Source organism: Lipophrys pholis (assembly GCF_963383615.2).
Source record: "Lipophrys pholis genome assembly, chromosome: 11".
NCBI classification, from domain to species: domain Eukaryota; kingdom Metazoa; phylum Chordata; class Actinopteri; order Blenniiformes; family Blenniidae; genus Lipophrys; species Lipophrys pholis.
In genome coordinates this window covers 31,531,532-31,549,031 of record NC_137631.1, presented here as the reverse complement: position 1 = coordinate 31,549,031, position 17,500 = coordinate 31,531,532, and the positions used below count along the sequence as shown (strand labels likewise).

At 42.6% G+C, this 17,500-nt stretch overlaps 1 protein-coding gene across 1 annotated transcript in view; it reads right to left on the bottom strand.

Annotated features, from left to right (window-relative positions):
- The window catches only part of kif21a (kinesin family member 21A), a 144,480-nt gene that overhangs the window by 72,018 nt on the left and 54,962 nt on the right, over positions 1-17,500 (bottom strand). Inside the window, exon 11 of the mRNA XM_080475707.1 lies at positions 5,285-5,488. Within this exon, the coding sequence (XP_080331833.1) occupies positions 5,285-5,488 (204 nt within the window). The remainder of the gene's footprint in view (positions 1-5,284; positions 5,489-17,500) is intronic.

Here is a 17,500-nt window from a genome sequence, read left to right as displayed (position 1 = left end):
GTGTGTGTGTGTGTGTGTGTGTTTCTGTGTGTCTGTGTGTGTGTGTGTCTGTGTGTGTGTGTGTGTGTGTGTGTGTGTGTGTTTGTGTGTGTGTGTGTGTGTGTGTTTGTGTGTTTGTGTGTGTGTCTGTGTGTGTGTGTGTGTGTGTGTGTGTGTGTTTGTGTGTTTGTGTGTGTGTCTGTGTGTGTGTGTGTGTTTGTGTGTGTCTGTGTGTGTGTCTGTGTGTGTGTGTGTGTGTGTGTGTGTGTGTGTGTGTGTGTGTGTGTGTGTGTGTGTGTGTGTGTGTGTGTGTGTGTGTTTTGACTAAAATCACCAGTGTAAACACTCTAACAGGCAGAATCCAGCAGTCACAAAGTGGGAACTATGTCACTAATTCAAACCTTCAAAACTTAAACATGGTTTAAGTAGAAGTAATATTGAGAATGGAGAGACGTGTTGGGCCTTGACCACCATGCTCACCCCCACTCTGGTCAAAGGAGGGGGGGGGGGGGGGGGGTTGGCCACATTTCTTTGAGAACAAAGACCCCCACCAGGGGGCCCCCACCTCGTGAGCTGCATCCCTGCAGCTCACCACCAGGGGGATCCACCAACTCCGCCACACCCATGGTCTGGAACCCTGAGACCAGCCCAAGGAGATTGGCTGAGACGCAGCCTGACCACACCAGGGGTCGGACCATGGCGCACAACTATAAAAGTCCAACACGCGAAAATTCAACCGTCTCCAAGACGGAATCGCGTTGATCCAGATGCAGAACTTTGTATGGGGACACAAAGGGCCCCGTGTTGACTCACACGGACTGGGCCGGAACACTTCCAACTCGCAGGACGATCTGGAGAAGCCGTGGGAACGTACTTTTTGTCCGTCTTTTCTTTTTCTTCAACGGGACCCACACAGCTGCAAGCCAACTTCGCTCCCCTCCAGCTCCCTGTGCCTGCTAACCTGAAGCTCGCTTCTGCATCAACGCAAGAAGTGCTAGGTTACTGACAGCGCGTTTGCAGACCCCCCCCCCCCCCCGTGTTCCATGCCGCAAAACGCAACTCAGGTCTTCCTGTCCCCGGGACACTAAAGACCTGCCCGCAGCCGCAAATCAAAGGATTTTCTCCATCCCCCCACCTTCTGAGCAGTAAGAGGCGGTGTCTGGGCAGAAGAGGTAGAATGAGGTTCTGTTGAGATCGCTCTGTGTTTTATTTGGTGCTTGTGAAACTCTGGGATGCTGACCTCCTCCTCCGTTTCCAAGCAGTTTGTGCCCGTGCGTAGATAGCTATCTACGCAAACCACCGTACGTGCACGAGCATCCAGGAGCTATCCCGCAGCTAACAGAAGCTGAGACGGTCTGAACAGCTGACCCGGCTCCTGTTGATAACTGCTGGATTCTGGTGTTAGCAGAACCGCGCCAGAACTCTTCTCTCCTTCTCGTTCTCTCTCTGTCATTAACCCTGTTGGCGCGTGCCCCGCGCTGCCGCTGCCGCTCGTCTTATCTGCTCCAGATAAGCTCAACACACATAGCCACATTAGCATCCAAACCGCTAACGACAGATCACCAGAGTTCTGACTGCATGCTCCGACATCCAGTTAGAACTCCGGCTCAGAACCGGACTGACAGCTGCTCCGCGGAGCGCAACCGTGCCACCATCTTGCCTCTTTGAAACCGCATCAGAGCCGCCATCTTGGATGAGGATCCCAACTCATCCACCACCTGGTGGACATTACAGGTCATCACACCCATCACCCTCATCACTCCAGACCACAGACACACAGACACACAGACACACACCCACACACCCACACACACACACACACACACACACACACACACACACACACACACACACACACACACACACACACACACACACACACACACACACACACACACACACACTCTCTTTGTACATAGTGTTGCTGTTTAATAGATTAGATCTCCATGTTAGATGTTGTTTGCGATTTGAATGTGTTGATTTATGAGATGATTTATGAATTAGTCTTAGCATCCTTACACTGGCTTCACATCAAATCTAGAATAGAATTCAACATCCTTCTGATCACATCTAAAACTCTTCATCACCAGGCTCCGTCCTATATGGAGAAACTTCTAGAAGGGTCTCACCCTCCACGAGCCCTTGGCTCTGAGGATGCAGGACTGTTGGTAATCCCTAAAGTCCTTCAAAGTAAAAGAGGAGGCAGGAGTTTCAGCCATATGGCTCCTTTACTCTGGAATCAACTAGCAGCCTCGGTCCGAAGGGCCCACACCATTAGTTTATTTAAGAGGAGACTAAAAAGCTTCCTCTTTGATAGAGCTTCTCATTAGGAATAGAATAGGAGCACTAAGTTGAGCTGCTCTAGGCCTAGACTGCTGAGGGGATTTCCTCTCTCCCGTTAAAGGGAGGAACTCTACATTTGGAGCTTCTGTTTCTTGTCTTTCTTTCTTTCTCTCTGTGTAACAACATTACTGGAGCCACCAGATACTGACAGGAGGGGAGCAGGATCCAGGGGATCAGACCCAAGACTCCCAGAGTGGAGTTACCACGGTCCTACTACCCCACCCCCCCACAGTACCGGGACCCCCCCACAGCACCGGGACCCCCCCACAGTACCGGGACCCCCCCCACAGCACCAGGACCCCCCCACAGCACCGGGACCCCCCCACAGCACCAGGACCCCCCCACAGCACCGGGACCCCCCCACAGCACCGGGACCCCACCACAGCACCGGGACCCCCCCACAGCACCGTGACCCCCCCACAGCACCGGGACCCCACCACAGCACCAGGACCCCCCCACAGAACCGGGACCCCCCCACAGCACCGGGACCCCCCCACAACGGCACGGCCCTTAAACTCCAGACTGAGATTAGTTCATCATCAGACCAACGCTCATCATAGACTTTTCTTAGTATTTGTACTTCTCTGGCCTGTCTGCCTCTCTCTCTCTCTCTCTCTCTCTTCTATTCCTCTCTCTCTCCCTCTCTCTTCTATTCCTCTCTCTCTCTCTCTTCTATTCCTCTCTCTCTCTCTCTTCTATTCCTCTCTCTCCCTCTTCTATTCCTCTCTCTCTCCCTCTTATATTCCTCTCTCTCCCTCTTCTATTCCTCTCTCTCTCCCTCTTCTATTCCTCTCTCTCTCTCTCTTCTATTCCTCTCTCTCTCCCTCCCTCTTATATTCCTCTCTCTCTCCCTCTTCTATTCCTCTCTCTCTCCCTCCCTCTTATATTCCTCTCTCTCTCCCTCTTCTATTCCTCTCTCTCTCTCTCTCTTCTATTCCTCTCTCTCTCCCTCTTCTATTCCTCTCTCTCTCCCTCTTCTATTCCTCTCTCTCTCTCTCTCTTCTATTCCTCTCTCTCTCTCTCTTCTATTCCTCTCTCTCTCTCTCTCTTCTATTCCTCTCTCTCTCTCTCTTCTATTCCTCTCTCTCTCCCTCCCTCTTATATTCCTCTCTCTCTCCCTCTTCTATTCCTCTCTCTCTCTCTCTCTTCTATTCCTCTCTCTCTCCCTCTTCTATTCCTCTCTCTCTCCCTCTTCTATTCCTCTCTCTCTCTCTCTCTTCTATTCCTCTCTCTCTCTCTCTTCTATTCCTCTCTCTCTCTCTCTCTTCTATTCCTCTCTCTCTCTCCCTCTTCTATTCCTCTCTCTCTCTCTCTTCTATTCCTCTCTCTCTCTCTCTCTTCTATTCCTCTCTCTCCCTCTTCTATTCCCCTCTCTCCCTGTCCTATCCCATGTACTTCTCCCCCCAACCGGTCAAGGCGGATGCCCCCCCCCCCCCCCCCCCCTTCCAGAGTCTAGGCTCCGCCCCCTTTCTTCCTGAAGAGGGACTTCTTATGAACTGTTCTTCCTGAGAGGGAGTTCTTCCTGGTTTCCTCTGTTGCTTGTTCCATCTGCTGCTCTGGAAGGTTTAGTTGGGTTCTGTTGTTCTCTATCATTGTAAGAGGTTCTGGAAGGTTTAGTTGGGTTCTGTTGTTCTCTATCATTGTAAGAGGTTCTGGAAGGTTTAGTTGGGTTCTGTTGTTCTCTATCATTGTAAGAGGTTCTGGAAGGTTTAGTTGGGTTCTGTTGTTCTCTATCATTGTAAGAGGTTCTGGAAGGTTTAGTTGGGTTCTGTTGTTCTCTATCATTGTAAGAGGTTCTGGAAGGTTTAGTTGGGTTCTATTGTTCTCTATCATTGTAAGAGGTTCTGGAAGGTTTAGTTGGGTTCTGTTGTTCTCTATCATTGTAAGAGGTTCTGGAAGGTTTAGTTGGGTTCTGTTGTTCTCTATCATTGTAAGAGGTTCTGGAAGGTTTAGTTGGGTTCTGTTGTTCTCTATCATTGTAAGAGGTTCTGGAAGGTTTAGTAGGGTTCTGTTGTTCTCTATCATTGTAAGAGGTTCTGGAAGGTTTAGTTGGGTTCTGTTGTTCTCTATCATTGTAAGAGGTTCTGGAAGGTTTAGTTGGGTTCTGTTGTTCTCTATCATTGTAAGAGGTTCTGGAAGGTTTAGTTGGGTTCTGTTGTTCTCTATCATTGTAAGAGGTTCTGGAAGGTTTAGTTGGGTTCTGTTGTTCTCTATCATTGTAAGAGGCTCTGGAAGGTTTAGTTGGGTTCTGTTGTTCTCTATCATTGTAAGAGGTTCTGGAAGGTTTAGTTGGGTTCTGTTGTTCTCTATCATTGTAAGAGGTTCTGGAAGGTTTCTGGGTTCTGTTGTTCTCTATCATTGTAAGAGGTTCTGAGATGTTGGTTGATGTGATTTAGAGCTTTACAAATAAAATTGAATTGAATTGAATTGAATTAATACATTTTTATTAATAAACGCCTGTTAGCTGAACTGAACGCTTCTTGGTGATTATTGTGTATTTATTGTTGACAATTCACTGGTTTGTAACAGTCTGCGCTCGGATCTCACACCTTCCCTTTTATTTAAGATTGTTATATTTTACACAGAAATATTAACTAACTTAAATAAACTTTTTACAAATGAGACTGATATTTTGGTATTAGCTATTTCCAGTTTATCTGGTGGTACCCCGATTTATTATTAATACATAAATAACAAATTTATGCTAATTAATAATTTTTCATTAATAAATAATTTTTGATAATTTATTCATTTTTAAGTAATTACTCAATTACTTTAGGAGTTGTTAATGAGTAAATGACCATTGATTTCCATTAATAATTAAATTTTTTCATAAATTACTTTACTAAATTACTGATTTATTAGTTTCAGTAATATACTACTTACAGTATTTTAATGCTAATAACCAACCATAAATCCCAACAGACGAAATGTAAACGTACATCATCAGGAGCTGGATTACCTTTTTTTCTTCTTCTTCTCGCGCTTCTTCAGCTTCTCGAGGTCCTTCTTTGCAAGTTCAATGATGTCGGACGTCTCTTTCTCAGGGCCCAGCAGCGAGGAGGCGAAGGGGCTCGGCCCCCCATAGAAGGACTGACGGCTGGAGGCTCGGGACAGGTTCTTCCTCAGGTTCTCATTAACGGCCTCGCTCTCCAGCAGCTTGGCTCTGTGAGGAAAAAACACAGCTCAACTTCAAACACATCTGTCCAGCTCCAGGAACACGACACCATACATCACAAATTCATCATGATCCTGACTTTGACATTATGCAGAACACAGAACACTTGAACTATGATGGATCATGTTTCCATGTTCTGTTCATTCATGTCAGCAAATCTAAATGAGATAAGTCTCAATCAGGGGCAGGCAATTCAATTTCAATTTTTGCTCTGCATCACTTTTTCTTTCACAATCTTTTTCTGGAAATCATGATAATTAAATCATACGTAATTACGTAATTAAAAAACTTCTCTTTCCCCCCCCAGTGTGAAACGCCACTGTTAAGAGGTAACAATTGCTAGACACAACCAATACAGTAATAATGACCAATAATAAGAAAAATGTGTCCATTTTAAATGTAATGAATCCAATAATAGCTTACTAATAACGCATGCATCTTATGTCATAATCTTCATTTGATTGAAAACTACCCACTGACAACATGAGGGCCAGTCAGGCAGAGCTAAAGGGCCTTATGATGTCCAGGTCTGGTCGAGATTGTGTTGAGAGCAGATTCTAACTCACCTCGATATTTTAGACCAGAATTAGAAAAACTTCTGGTCTAAAAAAGATCAAATTGGGTCTAAAAGAAAATGAGTAGGATGTATAAAATCTGAAAGCAAAAAGACATCAAAATATTCATTTTTTTTATTATTACTTTATTGAAAAGGTCTAGAAAGTTTTGTTTTTGTTGTTTTTAACAGAACATATACAAATACCCCAACACCACACCTCTCCACACACAAACAAACACACAAGAACTCAGGCAGTCTATCCCAATCTATGGAATTTAAATGAATAAATAAATGAATGAATGAATGAATGAATGAATACATAGAAGAAAGTTATAATACTGGTACGAGAAGCAACTAATATCCTTTAACAGGTATGAGTAGTTGAACGTAAATAAAACAAAACAAAAACAACAATATGAGGAAGACAACAAAAGTGGGAGTAAAGTTCAGGGGCCTCATTTATAAAGGTTGATTACGCACACAGTGATTGTGAAATACATCGCACAGTCGGTCAAAACCGATAAAAAAGCCCTCGGTCTGGTTAATATCCTCTTAAAACTGGTCTCATGTCTGAATTTTTCATTTCTCACTCTGAAAAAGCCCAAAACCTCCCAGTCCTTCATATCGATGGGCTTTGAATGGTGACATCACGTCACACGACTCGGTGGTGATTTCCGGTTCCTGTGTTTCGGTTCAGAGTCATTTGTGAATTATAGTCAGATAAGTTGTTTACTGCTGAAGTATTTAGCGTTTATTGTTGTGAATTGTCTTATTCTTCATAGTTTTTCTAATAAACAATAACTTGGGGAGTGGTCAAATATTTTCATCAAACTTTACTTCGTACTACATACGAAATATGTAAGGAAATGTGCAAGGAGATATCCGAGTCGATTTTGGGAAAGCTTGACGAGCGTTTTGATGCTTTTGATCCTAAGTTTCAGTCAGAACTCTCCGTACAAACTGATTTACAGAACCGCATGGTCAGTCAAGAGCAAACGATCAGCGCTCTGGAGGAGCGCATCGATGCCCTCGGAGCCAAATACGAGGATTTATCCAAGCTCGCCAGTCAGCTTCAAAACAAAGTGCTGGATTTGGAGGGTCGCTCACGCCGACAAAACATTAAGATTGTTGGTATAAAGGAGGATGCGGAGGGAGGAAGACCTACTGATTTTGTTTCCAGACTTATTCCAGAGCTGCTGGGCAAACAACCCTTTCCGAATCCAGTGAAAGTCGATCGAGCACACCGCTCTCTGCAGCCCAAGCCGGCAGCTGGAAGCAGACCGCGCACCATCATGGCTCGCTTCACCATTTTCAGGTGAGGGAGCTGATGATACGCCTCAGCCGGTCACAACCAATGGAGGACAAAGGAAACAAGGTCCTGATTTTCCCGGATTACACCAACGAAGTGATGACTGAGCGCCGTGCCTTCCGTGACCTGATGCAAACCCTGAGAGATGAAGGAATCAAGCACGCTCTGCGCTACCCGGCCCGACTGTGTGTCACTGGCGTGACGAAGAAGCACCGGAGACATTCAGAGATCCAGCGGCAGCAAAGGCTGCTCTGTTGCAGAGGGAACGTGACGCTCTGGTGAATGAGTAGGACGGTCTAAAGTGGAGCAATACAATAACTCCTATCGCACATTCGAGGTGAGAGTGATTATTTTTAATTTTATTTAATTTTATCTTTATTTATTTAAATTTTTTATTTTTATTATTATTTTTTATTTTTATTTTTTGTATTTTTATTTTATTTATTTAATTTTTTCATCTACTTAAGCCAAATGCACCACAATTTGGACTGTTGGGGTTGTGATGTTTGTATTTGTTCTTGTTCTTTGGCTCAGATGCAAGGTTCTATTTCATTGTATTTTAAAAATGTTTGCAAACCAGATGGAGTGTGTATATGTACACTGTTGTATTTCTCTCCCCTTTTTTGTTTTTGTTCTTGAATGATTGACACACAGGGGAGTTTCCAAGTCGGAGGCAGAGATCTACCGTTAGTTTCATGGAGTGTGAAAGGGCTCGGTGGTGCAGTCAAAAGAGGGAAAGTCTTTAAACATCTCAAATCCTGATCTGCAGATATCATTTTCCTGCAAGAGACCCACATTAAAGCTACAATGCATCACAGATTAAAGTGTGATTGGATATCTCAAATTTATCAATCGCCATTCACCTCCCACGCCCGTGGTGCAGCAATACTACTCAGAAAGACTGTCCCATTTCAGATATCCTCTGTACTCAATGAGCCTCTTGGGAGATTTGTTATGGTCTCTGGTAGCATAAACTCATTCCCGTTAACCTTTCTTAACGTATATGGCCAGAATACGGATGAGCCTAATTTGTTTTCTAAAGTATTTGACTTGCTTCCAGATGACAATAACTCAAATATAGTGATTGCTGGGGATTTCAGCTGTTACCTAGATCCTTTCCTCGATAGATTATCTACACGGCCACCACCAGATATTGCATCCGTACGGCTTCTAAACAATCTTCTAAAAACTAGAGGCCTGGTTGATATTTGGAGGATCCAGCACCCGACAAGCAGAGACTACTCCTTTTATTCTCACCTGCACAAGTCTTACAGTAGGATTGATTATTTCTTGGTCAGCTCAAACCTAATTTCACGGATCACTAATTCCAAATATCATAATATACTGATTTCAGATCATAGCCCCTTAACAATATCAGTAAATATTTCTCTTGCAAAACAGGCCTATTCTTGGCGTTTTAATCCAAATCTTCTTGGCGATGACAATTTTATTAATAACATTTCCTCTAAACTGAAAGACTTCATAGACTTAAATGACAGCGGTGAAGTGTCTGATTCCACCTTATGGGAAGCATTAAAAGTAGTTTTGCGAGGTAACATAATCTCTTATACATCAGCCCTTAAGAGAAAAAGAGAAAAGCGACTGCTTGAAATTAACCACTTACTTCCTACGTTAGAAAGAACATATCAAATTTCAAAATCACCTGATCAATATAAAGAGATAATGAAGCTTAAATATGAATAGAACGGTATCATGAGTGATCAAATTAATAACTTACTTTTGAAATTAAGGCAAAAAAACTTTGAACTTGGGGATAAACCAGGCAAACTTAGCACGACAGCTTAAGGGTGCCCAGAGTTCGAGAGCAATTTATAGTACTAAATCTAAGACTGGTGCGCTCATAACCAATCCTGCTGATATAAACAATCGGTTCTGTGAGTTCTACCGTGAACTTTACTCGTCTAAACACACAGCTTCACAGTCCGATTTTAATAACTTCTTCGATACTCTTTTATTACCCAAATTGAGTGATACTGCCAGGAAACACCTTGACTCCGACATCACCCGACAGGAAATCATCACTGCTATAAAGTCATTTTCACCGAATAAGGCAGCCGGGCCTGATGGCTTTAGCTCAGAATTTTACAAGAAGTTCTGTGATATCCTTGCGCCCCTTTTACTCAGAATGATTCGTGACTCCAAAGGTGGTGAGAAGTTACCAAAAACTCTCTATGAAGCCAACATTTCTCTTATTTTAAAAAAGGGCCAAGAGGAAACAGATCCCGCTAGTTTTAGGCCAATCGCACTTCAAAATGTTGATCGGAAGATAATAACTAAAATCCTGGCTACAAGATTGAATAAGCATCTAACATCTATTATTCACCCTGACCAGACGGGATTCATCCCTGGCCGACTGTCTTTTTCCAATGTTAGACGACTGCTCAATACTATCTACACTGATTCTAGTCACACCAAAGCAGCTTCTATTTTGTCTCTTGATGCACATAAAGCTTTCGATCAGGTTGAGTGGCCTTACATGTTCGAGTCATTGCGTAGGTTTGGATTTGGTGAAGATTTTATATCTTGGGTGAAATTAATATACGCAAGTCGGCTGTGTTCTGTTTTGACAAATGGCGATCGGTCAACTTCATTTCTCCTGCAACGCTCAGTTCAGCAGGGTTGTCCCTGATCACCGGCACTTTTTGCTCTAGTACTGGAGCCTCTTGCTGCAGCAATTAGAGCGCATCCACACTTACATGGGCTTCAGGTTGGTGGTGTGGAGACGACCATCAGTTTATATGCTGACGATGTAATATTGTATCTGCAGGATGCTGAGGAGTCGGTTCCTCATCTCCTCAGCCTGATTACATCGTTTGGAAAAATGTCAGGATACACCATAAACTGGTCAAAGAGTGAGTTTATGCCTCTCACCAAAATTTACTCACCAGGCTTTTTGGAAAGAGTTCCATTTAGGGTGGTTAATGACCATTTCACTTATCTTGGTTTGACTATACCCAAAGATCCAAAATGTATTTTCAAATTGAATTTTGCAGGATTTATATCAGGATTAAAGCAGAATATTGAAGGTTGGAAGCTTTTGCCTCTATCAATGATTGGACGCATAAACTCGATTAAAATGGTTTGTCTCCCTAGATTTCTGTGTTTATGTCAAAATCTCCCAATTTATCTTACAGCCGCTTTTTTTAAAGACTTGGACTCCATTATCCTTTCCTATATTTGGAATGGCAAGCATGCCAGAATCTCAAAGATACACTTACAGAAGTCTAAAACGGAGGGAGGATTGGGCCTGCCAGTTTTTAAACATTTTTATTGGGCTGCCAATGTTAGGGCGTTAGTGTTTTGGCAACAAGGTACTCTGGACAATCAGACACCCTCTACCCCACTGTGGCTTAAAATGGAGGCCAACTCTACCAACAACTCCTCTTTACCAGCAATGCTATTTTCCAAATTTGAGAAACCAGAGTCCTTTAAGAACCTGTGCTATACGTTAAAGCTGTCTGTTAGGATTTTAAACCAAATAAGAAACTTTTTGTCTTTACCAAACACATCAGTACAAACACCTTTATGCCTCAATCATTGTTTTGTACCTCCCTGGCATGACAAGTCTTACAATGACTGGAGAAGGAAGGGCTTGATGTCAATCAATGACTTATATGTTGATGGTAAATTTGCATCATTCAATCAATTAAGGGAAAAATACAATTTGCCCCAGTCACACTTCTTTCGATATTTACAGGTCAGGCATTATATTCAATCGAAAATTGGACATTTTCTAAATCTTCCAGTTGAACATGAAATTAATCAAATTCTCAAAAGCCCTCCCGATTCCAAGCATCTTGTTTCAAAAGTGGTATGCCTATTGAATGATTGTATTACTGCTAGTACTGTGAAAGCGAGGGATACTTGGAGAGAAGAATTGGGTATTGAATTATCTGAATCCATGTGGACCAAATGCTTCTCTAAAATTCATTCTTGTTCTGTGAACAGCAGACATCAATTGATCCAATTTAAAATTGTCCACCGCTTGCATTATTCTAAAGCCAGATTACACTAAATCTATCCCTCGGTTTCCCCAATGTGTGACAGGTGCAACGTGTCAGAAAGTACTTTGTCTCACGCTTTTTGGTCCTGCCCTTCACTGACAGGCTTCTGGTCAAAAAGATTTGACTTCTATTCCAAAGCATATAAGACGCCCATTCAACCTGAAGCTGGACTTGTTCTCTTTGGCTGCACTCAAACTATTCGGACTATCCCTGCTGTAATGCAACAACCACTGGAACTGGGTCTAATTGTTGCAAAAAAAATAATACTGAAAGAATGGAAGTCCCCCATTGCTCCTTCGTTCCAGCTGTGGGTCACTGACATGTTGTATCTAATACAAATGGAAAGACTTCGTCATGGCTCCATGGACACTTTTGCCCACTTTTGGAATCCATTTCTTTCTCATTTTGAAAAGATCAAGATACAGTAGCTGCTGACTGGACTCCTTTTCTTTTTCTCTGCATCCCTTCTGTTATATTCATGTGTATACTCATTTGGTAACAATTTATGCATCTGAGCCATGTTGTTTTGTACTGTATTGTCTTGAAAAAAAAAAAAGTTAAATGAAAATAAAATATTGAAAGAAAAGAATAAAAATTGCGATATATCATAAAATCGATTTTTCTTTTCCCCACCCTTATAATATATGTATTTATATTGTATACATCTTTGTGATAGTTCAGTTATTTGCTTTTAAATAATCATAACATACTTGACGTTGGGTTCGTTCAATATCATCTGGTCCTACAATTTGTCCTTGTGACCAGTCCCTCCGAAGAGTTGATACCTGTCTTCAGGGGACAAATGCCCTTTGATTTTAGGGCGTCTCTACATTAGAAGTTTTACTGTACACAAAAGACCTATTTCTCTCAAACATTGTTCAGAAATATGTCTCTATCTGTTAATGAGCACTTCTCCTTTGCTGAGATAATCCATCCCACCTCACTGGCATATCAAGATGCTGATGAGACAGCATGAATATTGCACAGGTGTGTCTTCTGCTGGCCACAAAAAAAAGCCAATCTGAAATGTGCATTTTGATCTCACAGCACAATGCCACAGATGTCACAAGTTTTGAAGGAGTGTGCAGTTGGCATGCTGACTGCAGGAATGTCCACCAGATCTGTTGCCCATGAATTGAATGTTCATTGCTCTACTATAAGCGTCTCCAAAGGCGCTTCAGAGAATTTGGCAGTACATCCAGCCGGCTTCATAACCGCAGACCAGGTGTAACCACACCAGCCTAAGACCTCCACATCCAGCATGTTCACCTCCATGATGGTCTGAGACCAGCCACATGGACAGCTGCTGCAACAATCGGTTTGCATAACCAAAGAATGTCTGCACAAACTGCCAGAAACGGTCTCAGGGAAGGTCATCTGCATGCTTGTCGTCCTCATTGGGGTCTTGACCTGACTGCAGTTCGTCGTCGTGACCAACTTGAGTGAGCAAATGCTCACATTCGATGGCGTCCTGCACGTTGGAGAGGTGTTCTCTTCACGGATGCATCCTGGTTTTCACTGTTCAGGGCAGATGGCAGACAGTGTGTGGCGTCGTGTCGGTGAGCGGTTTGCTGATGTCATGGTGGCGGTGGGGTTATGGTATGGGGAGGCGTATGTTATGGACAACGAACACAGCTGAATGTATTGATGGCCCTTATATTACACAGAGATACCATGACGAGATCCTGAGGCCCGTTGATGTGCCGTTCATCCACGACCATCACTTCATGTTGCAGCATGATAATGCACAGCCCAATGTTGAAGGATCAGAACACAATTCCTGGAAGCTGAAAACATCCCAGTTCTTGCATGGCCAGCATCCTCACCGGACATGTCACCCATTGAGCATGTCTGGACGCTCTGGATCGGCGTATAGGACAGTGTGTTCCAGTTCCTGCCAATACCCAGAAACTTGGAACAGCCATTGAAGAACACTCACAGGCCACAATCAACAACCTGATCATCTCGATGTGAAGGAGATGTGTTAGACTGTGTGAGGCAAATGGTGGTCAAACCAGATACTGACTGGTTTTTTGACCCCGCCACAAAATGCACATTTCAGAGTGGTCTTTTATTGTGGCCACCCTCAGACACACCTGTGCAATATTCATGCTGTCTAATCAGTATCTTGATATACCACACCTGTGAGGTGGGATGGATAATCTTGGCAAAGGAGAAGTGACAAATCTGCAGCAACTGCGTGACGCTATCATGTCAATATGGACCAAAGTCTCTGAAGAATGTCTCCAGCACCTTGTTGAATCTATTCCACCAAGGATTAAGGCAGTTCTGAAGGCAAAAGGGGTCCAACCCGGTACTAGCATGGGGTACCTAATAAAGTGGCCGGTGAGTGTAGGTAATTTGTGTATATAGAAAATGTTTTACCTCTTTGAGTTCAGCTCATGAAAAATGGGAGCAAAAACAAAAGTGTTGCGTTTCTATTTTTGTTCAATGTATGAAGGAAGAAAACTGCACCGGGTCCGACACATAACAACAGGTCGTCAGCATAAAGAGCCACCTTGTGTTCCCTCCGCCATCTAGAAATTCCATTTATTGCTGAGGTTGATTTTAACATGATGGACAGAGGCTCAATGGCGAATTCAAACATGAGTGGACTTAGTAAGCAACCCTGACGTGTCCCTCTTGATAATGAAAAAAATCCAGATTGCTTACCATTCATGACCACTGATAGCGCAGGTGAAGGCGTTTGATCCGGGCATTAAAAATGGGTTTGAAACCAAAGGTCTGCAGACATTGAAATAAATAGGTCCACTTCACTCTGTCAAAGCTTTCTCTGCATCAAGGGAGATAAACACGTGTGGTACCTCCTCGGGTGCATGACAGCCTATGACATTAAGAAGGGTTGGAAAAGGAGTGATGACCACTCATGAAGCCTGTTTGCTCAGATTACCTTGTCTGGAACAGATTCTGGTGCCTTAGCTGCAACTTTAATGAAAGTACAGTATTTAACGAGATGGGCCGATATGATCTACACTGTGTTCTGTCCTTCTCTTGTTTTGGTATAAGTGTTTTGAATGCCTCAGTTACCATCTGTGGCAAGGCCTTAGTACCCAGCGAATCATTCTACAGTAAATGGTGTTAATTTGGTAGAAAATGTTTTGTAGAACTCAATTGGATATCCATGAGGGCCTTGCCGCTCTACATCGCCGAGATCGCATTTGGGATTTCTGTTAATAAAAAGGGAAGTTCTAGTTCTGTTTTATGGGTGAGATTGATAAAAAGGGCAATTAAATCCTTGAAAACGTTTTGTATATCGGTGCCTTGAAAGTAATGTTAATTTCGGGGGGGATCCCCATTTTCTTTTCTTATTTGTGTCATTTGTGGCTCAGACAACTTACATTTTATTTGATGCGCCAGCATTCTACCAGCCTTTTCATCATGTTCATAGACAAAGCCTCTTGATTTAAGTAATATACATTCTGTTTTTTCATATTTGGTTTGAAGTTACAGGTTGTTTTTTTTTATAAAGTTCCAGAGTGGGAGAGGGAGAGTATTGACGGTCTATGTCAAATATTGAATGAGGAATTGTTCCTGTTCTTGCCTCTTAGCTTTATTTACCCGAGATGTGTAAGATATAATATCCCCCCTTATTACTGCTTTAAGAGTCTGCCAGAGCAAAGAGGGAAAGAAATCCTTCTTCTTTTAAGGTTCTAGGAAATTATCAATGGCTGTTGAAATCATTTGAAATCAGTTAACCAACAGTAAAGGTTTGTGGTAGAGAGACCAAGATACAATAGTAAAATGGCCTTGTGGGTCAAATATAATGTTTGTGGTATTTTTTTAGGGACCGAGCACAAAAGGCCAGGACCCTATTGTATTTTTAATGGGTTTTTTAGTTTTTTGACTCCTGACGCCTCATTGAGCCCATATTTGACCCACTAAACACGCTCAAATGTTGACCAAATTTGGCTCACTCATCAAGACTGGGGAAAAATCTAAGGAAATGTACAAATGAAAGCCCAGAGTTCCAAAATGTGCTCTCGAGCTCCACCTAGAAACACTAAAATGGCCACCACGGCCCATAGGAATGTTGTAGGGAGAGCAAACCAAAACTCAATTGTTCGTCTCATCAAGACCTAAAAATCACGCACAGAAACCCCTGATCTAAATTCAAGGGGAAGTCTGAAATTTGCCTTTCAGTGTAAGATTTTCATCCAAAAAAGGCCCTCATGCAAACTCTATTACCTCAGAGGGAGAATAAATTTGACCCCCTAAACATGCTCATCAAGACTGGCGAAAAATATAAGAAAATGTACAAATTAACCCCCAGAGTGCCAAAATGTGCTTTCTAGCACCACCTACAAACACTAAAATGGCCACCACGGCCCGTAGGAATGTCGTAGGGAGAGCAAACCAAAACTCATAAAGCAAATCAAAGCAAATCAGCAGGACTGTGGGGGGTCTTTCTGTTCAGGGGGACTAGTCCATACCTGATCACACCAGTCCTGCTTGAATGACGTCATGTGGAGCAATTTGTGTTCATGCCAGTAGATGGCACTATTGCATTAGGAATAAGTTTGATGTATTTCATTTATTTTTCCTTTTACACATTTCTTATTTCTTGTACAATATTGTAAATGTCATTTCTTTGTTTTGGAAACAAAAGTGTTTTCTTTGATTCAGAATCCTCTGGTTATGTTGGTTTTTGGTGTGATGTGGGCGTGTCCACTCGTCCTCGCATTAATATTTCCGGGTTAACTGATGAACGAGAGACAACATTTGGGACTTGAGAGGAAACATCTATTCACTATGTGACTAAGGCCGGCATACAGTGCCTATGTAGTAGCCTCTTCTCAATTCGTCCCGTCCGTCATAGTTAACTTTCCCTCTTTTACTTCAAATAAACCTGCATATGCGTCTACTTCCTGCTACTACAGAGCCACTCCAAGCAGGAATGGTGTGATCAGGTAGGGATTAGTCCCCCTGAACAGAAAGACCCCCCACAGTCCTGCTGATTTGCTTTGTATTGCTTTTGTCTTTTCCAGACGCTGGACTCGTCCAGTAAATGCAATGACAAAAAGCAAATGGAAAAGACAAAGACAAAACAGGAGAAGCATTGACGAACTGGAATAAGCAAAGACAAGATAGAAAAAGAATATGATTACCTTTGTATATTTTTTATATTATTCTCTTTATATTTCCGCATTTATTTCCTTTTAATTTTGGCACTCCTGTGATTCCATAGTCGCAATCATTTAGTGCAAAAACAGTAACATCACTATTTGAACGTATTGCAAATAAGGTTGTCAAAATATAAGAAAAAAAAAGATAGTATACAAATAAAATTAGACATAATTGGTATTACAACAGAAAGAAATGTAGATCGACTCTGACCTGTATCAGATATTAAATTGTTTACTTATGACGATGAAGGCTTAATATAATGCAAGAATATTTACTTGTCACACACTGATTTAACTCTTGTACTTATAGGAACAAAATACAGCAATGCAAGAAGCTGGAGATGCGACATGGAGATGGTGTCAGTAGCATTTCCCCGGACAGGTGAGCTAACATTAGCAGCATCGCTACTCACGTTAGCAGGAGCTGCAGTGGCCGCCATGGCTGAAAGTTTAGTTTGAGAATCAAAAATAGTCTTGTAAATGTCAAAGGAATTTATGAGCAGCCGGGCGCTTTCTATCAAAACTTAAGGTAAACTTATTCCACCGCCTCTCCTGCTCTGTGACCAATGAGCTGACAGCGTACTCACACACCAGTAGGACAATACAGAATCCTGCTTCTCTCATTGGTTGAGGTACAGTTGCTCAATAACAAGACACCAGAAGTCTGTCAAAAGGAATCATTGCTCACCTATACAATCTTATTTCTAAATTGCACTTTCCCTCTGGCTGCTATTAGAACAGCTTGGGAACAGGACCCAGGCTTCACTTTAGCAGACAACCTGGGATTTAACCCTTAGACATGTGAACTCTTCCTCCTTATGTGCCCGACATGCTCTTTTGCACTTCAAAGTAGTTCATAGCATTCATATATCTAAAACAAAATTGGCTGGCATGTATCCGGATGTGGACCCTACTTGTGATGAATGTAAAGGTGCTCCTGGCTCACTCATTCACATGTATTGGTCC